The 18211-nt window shown below is 37.0% G+C and overlaps 1 protein-coding gene and 1 pseudogene across 2 annotated transcripts in view; both read left to right on the plus strand.

Moving 5' to 3' along the window:
* Positions 1 to 18211, plus strand: part of PGR (progesterone receptor) — a 114931-nt gene that overhangs the window by 78022 nt on the left and 18698 nt on the right. The window contains exon 4 of one of the 2 annotated variants that reach the window (XM_046016447.1): positions 6058 to 6363. The exons of the other annotated variant lie outside the window; for it this stretch is intronic. Within the exon in view, the coding sequence (XP_045872403.1) occupies positions 6058 to 6363 (306 nt within the window). The remainder of the gene's footprint in view (positions 1 to 6057; positions 6364 to 18211) is intronic. 2 annotated transcript variants of the gene reach the window in all.
* On the plus strand, positions 14011 to 14116 carry LOC123950108 (annotated as a pseudogene).

An 18211-nucleotide genomic window follows, 5' to 3' on the forward strand; every position in this document is an offset into this window, starting at 1 on the left:
TTGTGGACATTACTGCTATAAACATTCAGGTGCACATGTCCCTTCGAATCACTACATTTGTATATTTAGGGTAAATACTCAGTAGTGCAATTGCTGGGTTGTAGGGTAGCTCTATTTTCAACTTTTTGAGGAACCTCCACACTGTTTTCCAGAGTGGTTGCACCAGCTTGCATTCCCACCAACAGTGTAGGAGGACCCTTTCTCCACATACTCACCAACATATGTTTCTTCTTGTCTTATTGATTTTAGACATTTTGACAGCATCTATCATTCCTGACTTATTAATTTTAGCCATTCTGACTGGTGTGAGGTGGTATTTCATTGTGGTTTTGATTTCTATTTCCCTGATGCCGATTGATGTGGAACATTTTTTTCATGTGTCTGTTGGCCATTGGGATGTCTTCTTTGCAGAAATGTCTGTTCATGTCCTCTGCCCATTTTTTGTTTGGATTATTTGTTCTTTGGGTGTTGAGTTTGATAAGTTCTTTTAGATTTGGGATACTAGCCCTTTGCATTGTCATTTGGTATGTCATTTGCAAATATCTTCTCCCATTCTGTCAGTTATCTTTTGATTTTGTTGACTGTTTCCTTTGTTGCGCAGAAGCTTTTGATCTTGATGAAATCCCAGTAGTTCATTTTTGCCCTTGCTTCCCTTGCTTTTGGCAATGTTTGTAGGAAGAAGTTGCTGTGGCTGAGGTCAAAGAGGTTGCTGCTTGTGTTCTCCTCAAGGATTTTGATGGATTCCTTTCCCACATTGAGGTCCTTCATCCATTTGGAGTCTATTTTCATGTGTAGTGTAAGGAAATGGCCCAGTTTCATTTTTCTGCATGTGGCTGTCCAATTTTCCTAACACCATTTGTTGAAGAGACTGTCTTTTTTCCATTGGACATTCTTTTCTGATTTGTCAAAAATTAGTTGACCATAGAGTTTAGTTTCTTTTTCTGGGCTCTCTATTTTGTTCCATTGATATGTGTTTGTTTTTGTGCCAGTACTATACTGTCTTGATGATGACAGCTTTGTAATAGAGTTTGAAGTCTGGAATTGTGATGCCACCAAGTTTGGTTTTCTTTTTCAATATCCCTCTGGCTATTCGGGGTCTTCTCAGGTTCCATATAAATTTTAGATTATTAGTTCCATTTCTTTGAAAAAAAAATGGATGGTATTTTGATAGGGATTGCATTAAACATGTAGATTGCTTTAGGTAGCATTGACATTTTCATGATATTTGTTCTTCCAATCCAGGAGCATGGAACATTTTTCCATTTCTTTGTGTCTTCCTCAATTTCTTTCATGAGTACTTTATAGTTTTCTGAGTACAGATTCTTTGTCTCTTTGGTTAGGTTTGTTCCTAGGTATCTTATGGTTTGGGGTGCAATTGTAAATGGGATCAACTCCTTAATTTCTCTTTCTTCTATCTTGTTGTTGGTGTATAGAAATGCAACTGATTTTTGTGCATTGATTCCTGACACTTTACTGAATTCCTGTACAAGTTCTAGCAGATTTGGAGTAGAGTCTCCTGGCTTTCCACATAAAGTATCATATTATCTGCAAAGAGTGAGAGTTTGACTTCTTCTGTGCAGTTTCGGATGCATTTAATTTCTTTTTGTTGTCTAATTGCTGAGGCTAGGACTTCTAGTACTATGTTGAATAGCAGTGGTGATAATGGACATCCCTGCCATGTTCCTGACCTTAGGGGGAAAGATCTCAGTTTTACCCCATTGAGAATGATATTCGCTGTATTTCATAAGTGATTTTGAAGATATTGAGGTATGTACCCTCTATCCCTACACTATAAAGAGTTTTGATCAGGAAAGGATGCTGTACTCTTTCAAATGCTTTTTCAGCATCTATTGAGACTATCATATGGTTCTTGCTCTCTTTCTTTTATTAATGTATTGTATCACATTGATTGATTTGTAGATGTTGAATCAACCTTACAGCCCAGGAATAAATCCCACTTGGTCATGGTGAATAATCCTTGAAATGTACCATTGGATCCTATTTGTTAGTATTTTGGTGAGAATTTTTGCATCCATGTTCAACAAGGATATTGGTCTGTAATTCTCCTTTTTGATGGGGTCTTTGTCTGGTTTTGGGATTCAGGTAATCCTGGATTTTGATGCTTGCTCCCTTTGCCATATTATTACTGCAATTTTCTCCAATATACCTTCTGCCCCCCTCTCTTCTTCTTATAGGATCCCAATTACTCTAATATTGTTTCATCTTTGGTATCATTTATCTCTCTAATTCTCCCCTCATGGTCCAGTAGTTGTTTGTCTCTCTTTTGCTCAGCTTCTTTATTCTCTATCATGTGGTCTTCTATATCACCAATTCTCTCTTCTGCCTCATTTATCCTAGCAGTAGGAACCTCCATTTTTTTATTGCTCCTCATTAATACCTTTTTTCATTTGAATTTTGTTATATTTTATTTCTTTTATTTCTCCATAAGGGCATTCTCTATATCCTCCATGCTTTATTTTGAGCCCAGCTATCACCTTGATAATCGTCATTCTGAACTCTAGTTTGATATATTACTAATGTCCATATTGATTAGTTCCCTTGCCATTTGTACTGCCTCTTGTCCTTTTTCTTGTGGTGGGTTTTTCTGCCTTGTCATTTTATCTAGATAACAATAGATCAATGAGAGAACAAAATACTAAAAGGGTGTCAAAGACCGCAGAAAAATATAAGCTAGCAAAATCAGAAGAGACCTGAAACAGGGGAGAAAAAAGGGGGGAAATATTTTAAAAATGGAAAATATATATATATATATATTACATTACATTACACTGGTGACTAGAAAAGGGCCACCCACTAGATATTGGGTGTATTCTGGTTTCTTTGGAGAAATTACTGACCAAAATTTTAAAGGAAAAAAAATCATCTATCTACACACACACACACACACACACACACACACACACACACTAAGGGTAAACACAGGGAAGGGATGGAATATGACTGTAAAGATTAAAATTTAAAGAGATTCAAAAAAGAAATTGATAAGAAGTTTTTTGGAAAGCAAAAGAAAGAAAAAAAGGAGGAGAGAATGTGATCATGCTGGAGAGTAGAATAAAGCCATGTGCTAGATTTAAGGTATGTTTTGATTTATTAGAAGAAATTGTATCCCAAAATTTTAAAGAAACAAACCTATATGTATGTATACAAAAAATAAGGTCAAGTAAATGAAGGGATAAAATATGACTATAACAATGAAAATTTAAAGGATTTTTTAAAAGGCATTGATAAGATAAAATAGCTTAAAAAACATTAAAATTGGAAAGAGGATAAGTTAAAAAATAGAATAAGAAAAAAATAACTTTTAAAAAATTTAACTTTGAAAGACTAAAGGATCATGGAAAGAAAACCATGAATTCTATGTGTTGCTTTTCCCTAGCTCTGGAGTTTCACAGTTCTCATTGATGTTCTTACTGATCTTCTGAGGGTGGGGCCTCTTGCAGTGATTCTCAAATGTCTTTGCCTGAGGTGGAATTGCACCGCCACTTAGCCAGGCTACATAATCTCCTTGGCTTTGCTCTTGGTAGCTTTTGTTCCCTGAATGCTTTTTTTGTTAGCCTTCAAATCTCTGACCCAAAGGAGCCTAGAGCTTGGGGCTCCACTCCTAAGTGTGCCATCTAAGAAAAGCAGTCAATCCCTCCCCTCTCCTTGGTCTCTGGTGCACTCTGAGCTCACCCAGCCTGTGACTGAGCATTTATATCTCTGGCATATGGCCCCATTTGGAGTCTCAGAACCCAGCAAATTCCTTCAGAGTAATCCCATGCAGCTCCTCCTGAAGGATGAGGTAGGGGGTCTTTCTGGATCTGCCACTTATGGGGTCCCTGCTTGAAAGGCAGTGGCTGGACTGTGCCTTGGATCACAGTTTAAGGTAATCCTGAGCTGAGAGTGCACTCCTCAGCTCTGTTTCTGTAGCTGGCTTTCCTGCTCCAATACCTGGGAGCTCTGACACACTCAGACACCCCCAGTCTTTCTGTGACCCCGTGGGTCCTAAGATCACATGGGTCCTGAGACCACACTGTCCCCATGAGGGCTCCACCCCCCCTTAGCCTATGAAGCAACATCCCTCAGTGGAGCAGACTTCTAAAAGTTCTGATTTTGTGCTCCATTTCTCTCTTCACTTGCTGGGAGCTGGCCCCTCCCTACCGTGGTCTCTCTTCCCATGGCTTCAGAGTCACGTCTCCATAAGTCCTATCTTCTGGAAAGTGGTTGATTTTCTGTTCCTAGAATTGCTGCTCTTCTCTTCTATCTCCTGTTGAGTTTGTGGGTGTTCAGAATGGTTTGATAACTATCTAGCTGAACTCCTGAGTCCTGATGATATTTCAGTCTCCTATTCCTCCACCATCTTGCTTCCTCCTCCTGTAATTTTGTCTTGTTCCTTCATTTGAGAGAGATTTTTCTGTCTCTTCATTTTTCCTAACTCCCTGTATTTGTTTGTATATATTTGGTAGATCAAGTATGTTTCCTGATATTGAAAGTAGTGACCTTATGAAGATGTCCTGTGATACCCTGTAGCACAATCTTCCCTGGTCACTAGAACCAGGTGCTCCAGGGCTACCCCTGTGTGTGTGCTGTGTGTGCCTACTATTGTGACTGGTCTGCAATTCTTCCAGCCAGGCCAACTGCAATGAACCAGTTTGCCTGCTGGGTGCACTGGACAGGGTTTGGTCCCAACACTTTTGAGGGGCTTGTCTGAGGTCACTGTGGGCTCACTGCTGGGTGGTGCCAGCAGTAAATCAAATGTCTGCAATTAGCCACTCTGCCAAATTTCAGGTGCATGAAGGTTAAGTTTTACTCCCTGCATCAGCAGCTAAGAGGCTGGATGCCAGAACTGTGAACATGCTAATGTATGAAGTTCTTTGTCAACCCTGGACCCCTTTCCAGGGCCAGAGATACTTTGGAGGGATATCTGCTGAGGTGGGTGGGATTAAATGGGGTGGGTCCACAGGAGAATGTCATTGTTGGGCATAAATTTTAGCAAGGTAAATAGAGTGTTTATACTAGTTCTCACAAGAATGGGCATTAAACCCACTGATTTTTAAAGCTCTTGAAGTTAAACCATACTAGTACTGAAAGCCCAATGTTATATTGACTCATCTTCCCAGTGCAGGTGCTCAGTGCTGGGAGTGTGTAATGTGGGGTCTGATCCTCTTGCTTTTAATACTTGTGATGTCCCTCCCTTTTGTGGTCAGTCCCACCAAAGGTTCAGTTCCCAGCTGTGTTTCCACCCCTTTACACTTTTCAATATGCCCTCCTCTCCACGAATAACTGTGGAAGGTCTGTTCTGCCAGTCTTCAGGTCATTTTCAGTTAGTTGAATAGATGTAGCTATTATCACGGTACATCTATGGAACAAAGTGAGCTCAAGATCCTTGTACCCCATCATCTTATGCTACTCTCGGATAGCTCTCAACACATTCCTAAAAGACTAAAACCCAAAAGAATATTCAATATTTACTGAAAACTATGTTTTTTTTTTCAAAGATTTTATTTTATTTATTTGACAGAGAGAGATCACAAGTAGGCAGAGAGGCAGGCAGAGAGAGAGGAGGAAGCAGGCTCCCTGTGGAGCAGAGAGCCCGATGCGGGGTTCGATCCCAGGACCCTGAGATCATGACCTGAGCCGAAGGCAGCGGCTTAATCCACTGAGCCACCCAGGCGCCCCTGAAAACTATGTTTTAAGTAATGTAGTCTATAGCATTAGCTTTTGGGAGGCAGCCTTGTCAAAATATTTTCCAGTTCTGAGCTTAGTCTCTATTGAAAGCCATTTGTCTTCTCATATATATTGCTGCAAAGCTCCATACTCCTCCATTAGATACTGGTGTAAACATTCACACCACACAAACCTAGGGAATACTGGTGTAATTAATTCTTTAATCCAAGTCTGAGACCTAACATTTTACTTATTTCATTTCATTTTATTAGGTTGATGCTAAAACCTACAATGCTATAACTCTAAGACTTAAGAAAAATAATAATCTGCTGAAAGATTTGGTTGGTATGTATTTACATGATCTTTTCTTTCTTTTTTTTTTCTTTATAGGTCGAAAGTTTAAAAAGTTCAATAAAGTCAGAGTTATGAGAGCACTGGATGCTGTTGCTCTCCCACAGTCTGTGGGCATTCCAAATGAAAGTCAAGCCCTAAGCCAAAGAATTTCTTTTTCACCAACTCAAGATATACAGTTGATCCCTCCATTGATTAACCTGCTAATGAGCATTGAACCAGAGGTGATCTATGCAGGACATGACAACACCAAACCTGATACCTCCAGTTCTTTGCTGACAAGTCTTAACCAACTAGGCGAGCGGCAACTTCTCTCAGTAGTCAAGTGGTCTAAATCATTGCCAGGTAATAATAATTTGTATATAGTAGCATAGAATGAAAATTTTATACTTCTTATACAAGTTGATTGTTAAAGTCTTTACAGTAAATTAAACATTGTGTAAAAAGCATGTTATATAACACATTTCAGCAGTTCAAAATACTTACCTAGGATCTTAAATAATATGTTTCTTATCTAGGACCCTGCTGTGTGCTATGGAAAGACAGAAGTCATAGATGACACTTTGAGTCTTGATGATTCCAAAATTACATGCATGAAACAGTTAAGGAACAGCATAAGTTTATGTGTTCAAGCACAGATGTAATAGTAGTTCAGAGAAAAATAAATTCTCCATCTTCTTAAAAATGTTGAGTTCATTTTAAGTGCTATTTTAACCAACCTCAAATAGTTAAAAATGAAACTGAATGTATCTATTCACATAACATATCAAATATAGTATTCAGAGTATGGTGGGATATTTAAAGCTAGTTAAGAAGTATAATTTATAAACATATATAAATAATTTGGACATAAGGAAATGATCTTCCTTCCAGTCAATATTTTCTCTATACTCAGAGAAAGTGGAAAGAGTGAGAATCTGGCTTGTACCATCAAGAAAGGATTTAAGTCACTTTGTTTATAAACTAGTTTTGCTTCTCAGCACAACTCCATACAATGATGAAGTTTCTACTTGGCTAAATCTGAGTCTACAGAGCCAGGAGAATACATGGGTATCCATTTTTGTAGAGGCATTAATCCCATAATTAAAAATATAGCATTTTTAAAAATTATATTCTATTCACACCAAAAATACCCTTACATTTATATTGATGCAGAAAAAGCATTTGACAAAATCCAGCATCCGTTCCTGATGAAAACGCTTCAAAGTGTAGGGATGGAGGGAACATTCCTGGACTTCATAAAATCTATCTATGAAAGACCCACAGCAAATATCATCCTCAATGGGAAAAAGCTTGCAGCCTTCCCGTTGAGATCAGGAACACGACAAGGATGCCCACTCTCACCACTCTTGTTCAACATAGTATTAGAAGTTCTTACATTTTTTTAAATCAGTTGATTTTTCCAGTATCTGATCAAGAATTAGACATATGCCATTTTAGTCTCCAGGTAAATTCAGTAGTCTTTTTAAAAGAATTTTTTTTCTCAATTTGACTTAATATATTTCTGTTATCATTTTACCTCAAAGGTTTGAAATTCAACAGATGACTTGTTATTCAAAAATCAGGATTATTTGAAACAGAAAGAAAAATAGATTCCTGTTGAATATTCTAAAAAATATGTATTGAGAAAAAATTAATAAAATTCACTATTCTAATGGAGATAAAGTAATTTCATAGAATAATCCAAATACCCAAGTTCTTATTAGCTTCATTGTTGCTAAAAGCCTTGGGCAGGTTTTTTTTTTCCATTAGAAAATTTCTGAGATTTTAAAACTTACTGTAAAGTTGTTATCCCCTTTATTTTGTTTACTTACTTCTTATGTAGTTTCTTATTTATTTATTATGTTATGTTTGTTGCCATGCAGTACCTCATTGTTTTTGATGTACTGTTATCACCTTTAATAGATCTTTATTAAATTGAAATATTACAATAAGGATGAACTTTGTTTAAAAATAGGAGTATTTATGTGTTTAACTTTTCTGTTTTTATATTATTTAGAAAAGGTGGTTTCTTTGATTTTTATTGTTATAGTATATATTTTTTACATTTTGGAGCTTCTTTACTGTTTAAAAAATTCTACTATCAGTTGGCAAAGTTGGAAAATAACCAATTATAGCTTAAAAGATAATTTATTCACTTTGGGTAAAAGCTAAGTGAACACTTTGAGTTGAAAAATTTACCTGTGAAGATTTTTTATTTTCACATTCTCAAAAAGAGTGAGAGGAAATTTTTATACTGAATTTAGGAGCAACTCTTTTAATGTTGCAAAAATGTTATCTGTGTGTAAGGAAAAAAGAATGATGATATCCACCAGTATCATAGGTACCATTTCCATTAACTGTAATGTAACAATAAGGGAGGCTTATTTTTTTTTCAGTTTTTTTTGGTTTTTTTGTTTGTTTGTTTGTCTGTTTGCTTATTTGTTTATTTACAGCATAACAGTGTTCATTGTTTTGGCATCACACCCAGTGCTCTATGCAGTACGTGAAGCTTATTTGATAGTTTAGTTTGATAATTTAGATTAGCAAATAATTGTGCAACCCATGATCTTTTTAAAATACTGCATGAATGATGAAAATGGTCAATGAATCAGAGTGACTATATTGAACTCTTTGAAAGGACTCGTGCATGCAAAGTCAAACCTTTCAGTTGACTTTAAACCAGAATACAGTTTTTACTCACTTGATTCACTCAGTAAGTGGCTATTGCATTCCTTCTGTGTGCATGACCTAAACAGTAGTGTTAAAAAGCCAGAAATGTAGGCTCATGGTGTGAACACATTTTGGTACAACATATCCTAGCTTTTTTTAAAAAATATTTTATTTATTTGATAGAGAGAAATCACAACTAGGCAGAGAGGCAGGCAGAGAGAGAGGAGGAAGCAGGCTCCCTGCGGAGCAGAGAGCCCGATGCGGGGCTCGATCCCAGGACCCTGAGATCATGACCTGAGCCGAAGGCAGAGGCTTTAACCCACTGAGCCACCCAGTCGCCCCCATATCCTAGCTTTTGATCTTCAGCTTTGCACATGAGACAAATTTATTTTATCCATTCATTCACATGTTACTTGGTCTGTAAAAGATAAACTTTCATTATATGAGGCCTATTAATAAAACAGGATGTCAGTTTACTTACTTATAGTACGAAAAAAGATGTTGCTAGTAAAACATGTTGACGGGTCAATATAATAAGAAAGTGTATCTTGGAAGTCAGATTAAGATCAGATACAAAATAATAATCATAAAAAGGTGATGGTATGCCTGAGGGCTCCAAGGCATGTATCTGCAGGTCCCTGAAAAGATGCTTGTTGCCTGATTAGGGCCTCCTCTTTTTTTCTTTGTTTATGCTCTTCTATTATATTGGACCCACTATGGTAATTGCAGCTTATCTGACATCTCTCTCATGATATTTTAGAGATATTGTTGCTCCAATATAATGGAGACTTGGAGGATGCTTTTTAGCCTCATGACAGCACATTTAAAATATTGTCTTAAGATACACTGCGTCTGACATATTGTATCTATTATGTGAATGATTTTACATTGACTTTTAGCTATAAGTTCAGTAAATAATATTTTCTTATTTGGAGCTTGAAGTGACACAATATTTGCAAAATTTTTAAAAAATGAACAAGACAAAGATTAGGAGAATGGAGAGGAGGATCTTAAGCTCATCCTAGGGGCACACCAAAGTAACAACTACGTCTGTGTAACTCACTCTGAAAATGATGTGAATGCTGGAAGAACAAAGCTTCCTTAGTTAAACACGGAGAGGAGGCCACATTAAAAGGAGAAGAGGAGCAGAGATATGGTTGGGAGCCAAAACCCCAGCAAGACTAACTACAAAAGGGAGAGACATCACAAGCATGGAGAATCTACAAGATCAGACCCACCAGGCACCCTCAGCACAAGGGACATGCACTGAGAAGATGAGTAACATCTAGCCTGCCTTAATTTGGCAAGCTTTGAAAATCAGCTGTGCCTAATTCTGGGTACATTAAAAATTAGTGGGCTTAGCTCTGAGAGTGTCAAAGGGCCATAGGAAACTGAACTCCTCTCCTTAAAGAGCTAGCACAGTAAATAACTCAACCAACCCAACACAGACTTTAATATCAGTTTGAAGAGTGCCTGGGGTATATGTGAAGAGTAATTTACTAATTACTTGGTAATTAGTAATTAGTAATTATTTACTAATTACTTAGAGCATGGGCTAGAGGGACATAGATCTACAGGAGATTTCTTCAGGAACAAAATAGCTGACAGATACCATCTCTCCTCCCTCCTTCCAGCCTAATTCACTAGGCACTGTGGATATCAGCAGGAACACCATCTATCTTGTTAGCACCATGTGCCCTAAATCATGTTCCATTGCAGGCTCACCCCATCCGTCTTGTCCACTTCAGCAAGCATTTGTCAAAAGGAGCTCCTGCCCTGACACACTCTGCAAGCAGCTCCAGTAGGAACTGACACCACCCCAAAGTGTCTCCTGACCTGCAGATAGTGGGAAATAAGCCCACACACCAGCACATGGGCAGTTCCAGCAGCTGAACATTTTAGCTAGCCACACAGCCTTCTGCTGTGACAAACACACTGGGTGGAAATATGTGGTTTAACTGACAGCTCCAACCACCAAGAAAAGCAACTCAGGGGACCACATATAGAGAGTACTCTGACAATTGGTGTGCACATAACTGCACCACACAGAGTGCAGACAGCTAGCCTGACTGCTGACATTGCCCACCAACAAGCCCATGGTTATCTCAGACATACCCCACAAAAGCACAGGCACCAAACCCTGTACTATGAAACCACAGAAGGTAAAGGCAGCCAATGCAGCTTGCTGGACTGAAATCCCAGTCAGCTAGTGGCTTAGCCACAACAGTAGTGTTTACACAGCCCATATCCAGGAGATGTCCCTGGACCACATTGTTCTGGTGAACAGGGGACACTGACAACCAGGCACCACAAGACCTCTTCATCACAAGACCACTACTTTTTTTTTTATTAATTTTTTCAGCATAACAATATTCATTGTTTTTCCACAACACCCAGTGCTCCATGCAATACGTGCCCTCCCTATTACCCACCAGCTGGTTCCCCCAAACTCCCACCCCCACCCCTTCAAAATCCTCAGGTTGTTTTTCAGAGTCCATATTCTCTTATGGTTCACCTCCCCTTCCAATTTCCCTCAACTTCCTTCTCCTCTCCATCTCCCAATGTCCTCCATGTCCTTTGTTATGCTCCACAAATAAGTGAAACCATATGATACTTTACTCTCTCTGCTTGACTTATTTCATTCTAACTCTGTTTATAGGTATTAGGATGGTCAGCTATATCTCTTGGTATTAAAAGTAGTGGTCTTGAGAGAGTCAAGACTCTTAATACCAAGACTTTTAATACCAAGAGATATAGCTGACCATCCTAATACCTATAAACAGAGTTAGACAAAATGAGGCAGAGGAATGTATCCCAAATGAAAGAACTAGACAAAATAACAACAGAAGAACTAAATGAAATGGAAATAACTCTTATGCCTAATAAATAATTCAGGAATATCATAAAGGTTTTCAGTGACCTGAAATAAGAATGGAGGATCTCAGTAAGACCTGCAATAAAGAGATAGAACATATAAAAAGAACCAATCAGAGATGAAGAATTTAATAAATGAAACAACAAAAAAAATACACTAGATAGAGTTAATAGCATATTAGGCAATGTAGAAGAACAAATCAGCATCTGGAAGATAGATTAATGGTAAACAAGCTGAACTACAAAAAGGAAAATGACTAATAAAAATATAAAAAATGAAAAAAAATAAAAATTGATTAAGGGAACTCAGTGACATCGTTAATTGTAGTGATATTCCTATTATGAGGAATCCCGAAGAAGAAAACAGAAAGAAGGGGAAAGAAAACTTATTTGAAGAAATAATAGTAAATTGACCAGTTTGGAGATTAAAGCACAAAAGCAATGAAATCAATTATATCTGCAGGAATTAGTCTAGGGATTCACAGAATAAAAGGATGTAAAATATGACATGGTGTACAGAAAATGAGGAAGGGAGTAAAAATGTACGACATGAACTTAAGTCACCATCAAGTTAACAGACACTGCAATACACATAAGATGTTATATGCGAAAACAATGTTAACCACAAATTAAAAACCTGTAATAGATACACATACAAAAAAAGAGAAAGGAGCTCAAGCATAATATTAAAGAAAGCCATTAAAGTATAAGGAAGGGGGCAAGAGGAGAAGAAAGTAACAGAGAACAAAACAACTTATCAATAATTACTTTAAATGCAAATGGACTAAATACTTTAATCAAAAGACATAGAATGGATAAAAAAAGACTCATCTGTATGCTGTCTTCAAGAGGTACTTCAGACATAAAGATACATGCAGACTGAAAGTTAAGGGATTAAAGAACATTTACCATGAAAATGGAAGCAAACAAAAAACTAAAGTAGTAAATAAATTTTAAGGGACATAAAGGGCGAGATTGACAGTAATACAATAATAATGACTTAACACCCTATTTATATCAATGGATCAGTCATCCAGACAGATGATCAAGAAGCAATGGCTTTGAGTAACCCATTAGTCCAGATGGACCTAACAAATATATACATAATATTTCATCCCAAAACGCAGAATACTCATTCTTTCAAGCACACATTTGACATTTTCTGTGATGAATCACATTAGGCCCCAATACAATTCTCAGTATTCAAGAAGACTGGAATATAATATCATGCATCTTCCCACCACAACAGTATGAAACTAGAAATCAACTACGAGAAATTATCTGGAAAGAACACAAATACAGGGAGGCTAAACAACGTGATACTAAAAAAATGAATGGATCAACCAAGAAATCAAACAGGAAAAAAAAAAAAAAACATGGAGAAGGAGTGCCTTGGTGGCTCAGTCAGTTGTGTCTGCCTTCAACTCAGATCATGATCCCAGGGTCCAGCATCCGGCTCCCTACTCATTGGGGAGCCTGCTTCTCCCACTCCCTCTGCCTTCCATTTCCCCCTGCTTGTGCTCTCTCTCAATACATCTCTCTAAACACAGAGTAAAAGAAATTGATAACAACTGTGCAAACTCTTTTGGACACAGCCAAAACATTTCTTTTTTTTTTTTTAAAGATTTTATTTATTTATTTGACAGAGAGAGACCACAAGTAGGCAGAGAGGCAGGCAGAGAGAGTGAGAGGGAAGCAGGCTCCCCGCCGAGCAGAGAGCCCGATGCGGGACTCGATCCCAGGACCCCGAGATCATGACCTGAGCCGAAGGCAGCGGCCTAAACCACTGAGCCACCCAGGCGCCCCCAGCCAAAACATTTCTAAGAGGGAAGTTTATAGCAATACAGACCTGCCTAAAGAAACAAGGAAAATCTCACACCTTGCACCTAAAAGAGATAACAAAAAAACAAAGCTAAAAGCTATTAAAAGGAAGAAAATAATAAACATTATGGCAGAAATAAATGAAATAGAGGCTAAAAATAATACAAAAGATCAATGATAGCAGGAGCTTATTCTTTTGAAAATAAGCAAAGTTGATAATCTTGAGCCATATTTACCAAGAAAAAAGAGGACTAAAATAAATAAAATCAGAAGCGAAAGAGGACAAACAACAATCAACACTACAGAAATGAAAGGACTGTAAAAAAATATTGTGAAAACTTACATACCAGCATATTGGACAACCTAGAAGAAATGAAAAACTCCGAGAAACATATAACTACAAAACTGAATCAGAAAGAAGTAGGAAATTTGAACAGATCAATTACTAGTAAGGAAATTGAATCAGTAATCAGAAAAACTCTCAACAAACAAAAGTTCAGGACAAGTTGGCTTCACAAGTAAATTCTACCTAGCATTTTAAAAAGAGCTAATACATTTTTGTTTTCAAATAATGCCAAAATTTAAAAGGAAAGAAAAATTTCCAAATTCATTGTACAAGACCAGCATTACCTTGGTATATAGAGAAGCTTTGTGCAGTGGCAGTATTGTAGCCAATGAGCTTTATCTGAGGCGCGATTATTGCTAATGGAAAACCTTGATATAGAGAAATTTGTTGCATTGCTATACATCAATAATGAATTAGTAGAAAGAGAAATTAAGAAAACATCCCATTTACAATGGTGCCAAAAAGAATAAAATATCTGTGAATAAACATAACCAAGTAAGGTGAAAAACTGTACTCTGAAAATTAAAAAAAAAATCAGTGAAGGAAATTGAAGATGACACAAACAAATGAAAAGATATTCCATGCTCATGGATTGGATAAATTAATATTGTTAAAACGTCCAAATCACCCAAAGCAACCTACAGGTTTAATGCCATCCCTATTAAAATACCAACAGCATTTCCTACAGAACTAGAACAAACAGTCCTAAAATTTGTATGGAACCACAGACAAACCCAAAGAGCCAAAGCAATCTTGAGAAAGAAGAACAAAGCTGAAGGTTTCACAGTCCCATACTTCAAGAAATAATACAAAGTTGGAACAATCTAAACAATCTAAGCAGTATGGTATTGCTGTGGAATCATACATCTAAATCAAAGGAACAGAATAGAAACTGCAAAAGTAAACCCACAACTATATGGTCAATTAAACTTCAACAAAGGAGGAAAGAATATGTAATTGGAAAAAGACAGTCTCTTCAGCAAATAGTGTTAGAAAACTGGACAGTAACATGCAAAAGAATGAAATTGGACCACTTTCTAACATCATACACAAAAGTAAACTCAAAATGGATTAGGACCTAAATGTGAGACTGAAACCATAAAAATCTTAGAAGAGATCTTAGTAATTTCTGACATCAACCGTAATGACATCTTTCTCGATATGTGTCCTGAGGCATGGGAAACAAAAGCACAAATAAACTATTGGGAGTACAAAATGGATTAGGACCTACATGTGAGACCTGAAACCATAAAAATCTTAGAAGAGAGCTTAGTAATTTCTGACATCAACCATCTTTCTCGATATGTGTCCTGAGGCATGGGAAACAAAAGCACAAATAAACAATTGGGAGTACATCAAAATAAAAAGCTTCTGCACAACAGAGGAAACAACCAACAAAACTAAAAGACAACCTACTGAATGGCCGAAGCTATTTCCAAATGACATATCTGATAAAGTGTTAGTATCCAAAATATATAAAGAACTTATGCAACTCAACACCAAAAACAAACAAGAAAACCAAATAGCCCAATTTAAAAATGGGCAGAAGACGTGAACAGACATTTTTCAAAGAATATATCCAGATGCTAACAGACCCACAAAAAGATGCTCAACATCAGTCATCACCAGGGAAATACAAACCAAAACCACAGAGATATCACTTCACATGTATGAGAATGGCTAGAATCAAAAAGACAATAAATACCAAGTGTTGGCAAAGATATGGAGAAAAAGGAACCCTCACACATTATTGGTGGGAATGTACATTGGTGCTATCACTGTGGAAAATCATGTTGAGTTTCCTCAAAAAGTTAAAAATAGAACTATTATGGGGCGCCTGGGTGGCTCAGTGGGTTAAAGCCTCTGCCTTCGGCTCAGGTCATGATCCCAGGGTCCTGGGATCAAGCCCCACATCGGGCTCTCTGCTCCGCGGGGAGCCTGCTTCCTCCTCTCTCTCTCTGCCTGCCTCTCTGCCTAGTTGTGATTTCTCTCTGTCAAATAAATAAAAAATTAAAAAAAATAGAACTATTATATGATCCAGTAATAACACTTCTGGATATTTACCCAAAGAATACAAGATACAATTTCAAAAGGATATATACACTTCTGTGTTTATTGCAGAGTTATTTACAATAGCTAAATTATGGAAGCAGTCCAAGCGTCCATTGATAGATGAATGGATAAAGAATATATGATGTGTGTGTGGGGGAGGGTGCACGCGCACACGTGCATGTGCATACAATGTTTCTCAAGCACTATTACAGTGAGTATTGGCATCCTGGGGCTTTGATCACCCAAGTATTAAGAAGTCACTGATAATAAATTAATGTTGGAGAGAGTAATTGAAGGAAACTTAGAGGCATAAGTTATGTGTTGATCAAGGAAGATCCTGAAAGTCAGGGTAGGCTTTGGAAATTAAATTAATAAGTACTTTTTCCAATTCAATTTCACCTTGAAATATTATTTATCCTTTATATCAGTATGTTACAGCAGAATTTACATGACTGAGAGGTTTGAGGGAAATAATTTAAAATTTCTCCCGACTCTTCTGTTTATTTTGTGAAAAAAATCTATGAGGGTCAATGCTTTAACATTTTTAAACATTACATTTTTGAAATATCTTACTTTTTCATCTCAGTTAGCCAAACTACTTGCGGTTAACAGTATCAGAAGACTAGGACAGTCCTTTGCCTTGTTTTCTGCCTTTGAAGCATGCCAAAATACTTTTTGTGTCAGGGACAGCCATTGCATATGTGACAAAGGATTTTTTCTTTCATTAAATAAAATGAATAAATCAAATTGCTTCCCACAGAAAAGTGATGGGAAAGAAATGAAACTAGCCTATGGGTAAAGTCAGGTTTTGATAATACTGTTATGAAGCCTTTTTAAAATGAATTTTCTAGCATCCTAGTCAACTGAAATTACTATTGATTATATCAACATATTTTCTTTTATCAAATCTACTGAATACTTTTAACCCTTAACATGTTTTGCACACTGACAAAGTACCATTTCTAGCTGATACTCTTAATTTGGCATTTGTCATTTCCCTTCAGATGGATATGTTTGTCTCAATTTACACATTTTTTTCCTTTGTGGATTTGTTTTTCAATTCACATCATAAATTTGGCATTTCCTGCATTCCATCTTCTACTCCAGTAGTTTCTAATTCTACACAGACTAACACTACACAGACTAGATGAGCCCATTCATAGCCTTGTCTTCAACTACCACTATATTCTGGTACCACTATATTCTGGTGACTCCTAATGCACAGTATCAACCCAGACCTTCTAATGAACTATTGAACCATGTATTTCAATTATTTATTACGTATTTCCACTGGATGAATTTCCAGGTCAACATGACCGTCTACTCCATAAACCTAAAACCCTTTTCTTTATTTTGAAATGGTGCCTCAGATAGTATCTTGGTTATCATACTGGGCTCACTTTTCTCCTTCACCTCATGTCCAATTAGTTATCAAATTCTGTCAACTCTACTTATTAAATATATGATTCATTGTATATGCTACTTCCACTGCTGTTGCCCTTAGTTGAGATCCGTGTCCCTTTGCGTAGATTTAGTTGTAGCTTTTTGACTAACCTTATTACCACTTTTACCCTACCACCACACAATCCTCTTCTGCCACCAGTATCATCTTTCTAAAAACAATTATAACCAAGTATATTATTTCCTTTCCTTTTCATAACAAAGTCCAAACTTCCTAACCTTAACATCCAAGATTCTTTTGTGATTTGACTCTTGAATTTACAGTGTTATCTCTCATTCTTCCTCTTCAAGCAACTCTAAGTTTCAATTCTCCCAATACTCTTTTCTCAGTATTTGCCTTCTTTTGCCCATATAGTTTCCCTACCTGAAGATCCTTCCTTTCTTCCACATTTTCCCCCTGGCTGGTCCCTAACTAGCCTTCAGAATTCTAATTACCTGTCACTTGCCCTGAGGACTAGTTCCCTGGCCTTCCCAGACTGAGTTAAACACCCCTTGCTCTACCATATCACTTTTGCCTTTGTCAACCACACTATCACTGTGAGTTAAAATTATGTTCTCATTTTCTGCTTCACCAGACTGCAAGTGTTAAAGGCAGAAACATCTTTCTAGTCTTTATGCCTAATTGCAACCAGAATGGACCAGTAGGGATGCTTAAAGAGTATTTATAGAAATTTAAATTACAGATCTGATAAAAAAGGAACTGTGCTATCTTAAATCATTAGCCATCAAGTCCTTATTCATAAAAAAATCATATATATATGTTGGTGATTGTATGTCAGTGATTATGCTGTAGCTTTTTTGTACTCCTCAAACTTCACTCATACTTTGTGTCGAAAGTGCTGACATTTGGTTGTAAATTGAACATTTCAGTACATGACAGTTTTTACAACAGCACAACCTATATATTTGATCAAAACTCTGGAAGTAACATGGGAGAACTTAGGTTATATATGCCATATGTTACCATACACTTTTTTTAAAGCATTA

This window comes from Meles meles, chromosome 8 (assembly GCF_922984935.1).
Source record: "Meles meles chromosome 8, mMelMel3.1 paternal haplotype, whole genome shotgun sequence".
Classification (NCBI taxonomy): Eukaryota; Metazoa; Chordata; class Mammalia; order Carnivora; family Mustelidae; genus Meles; species Meles meles.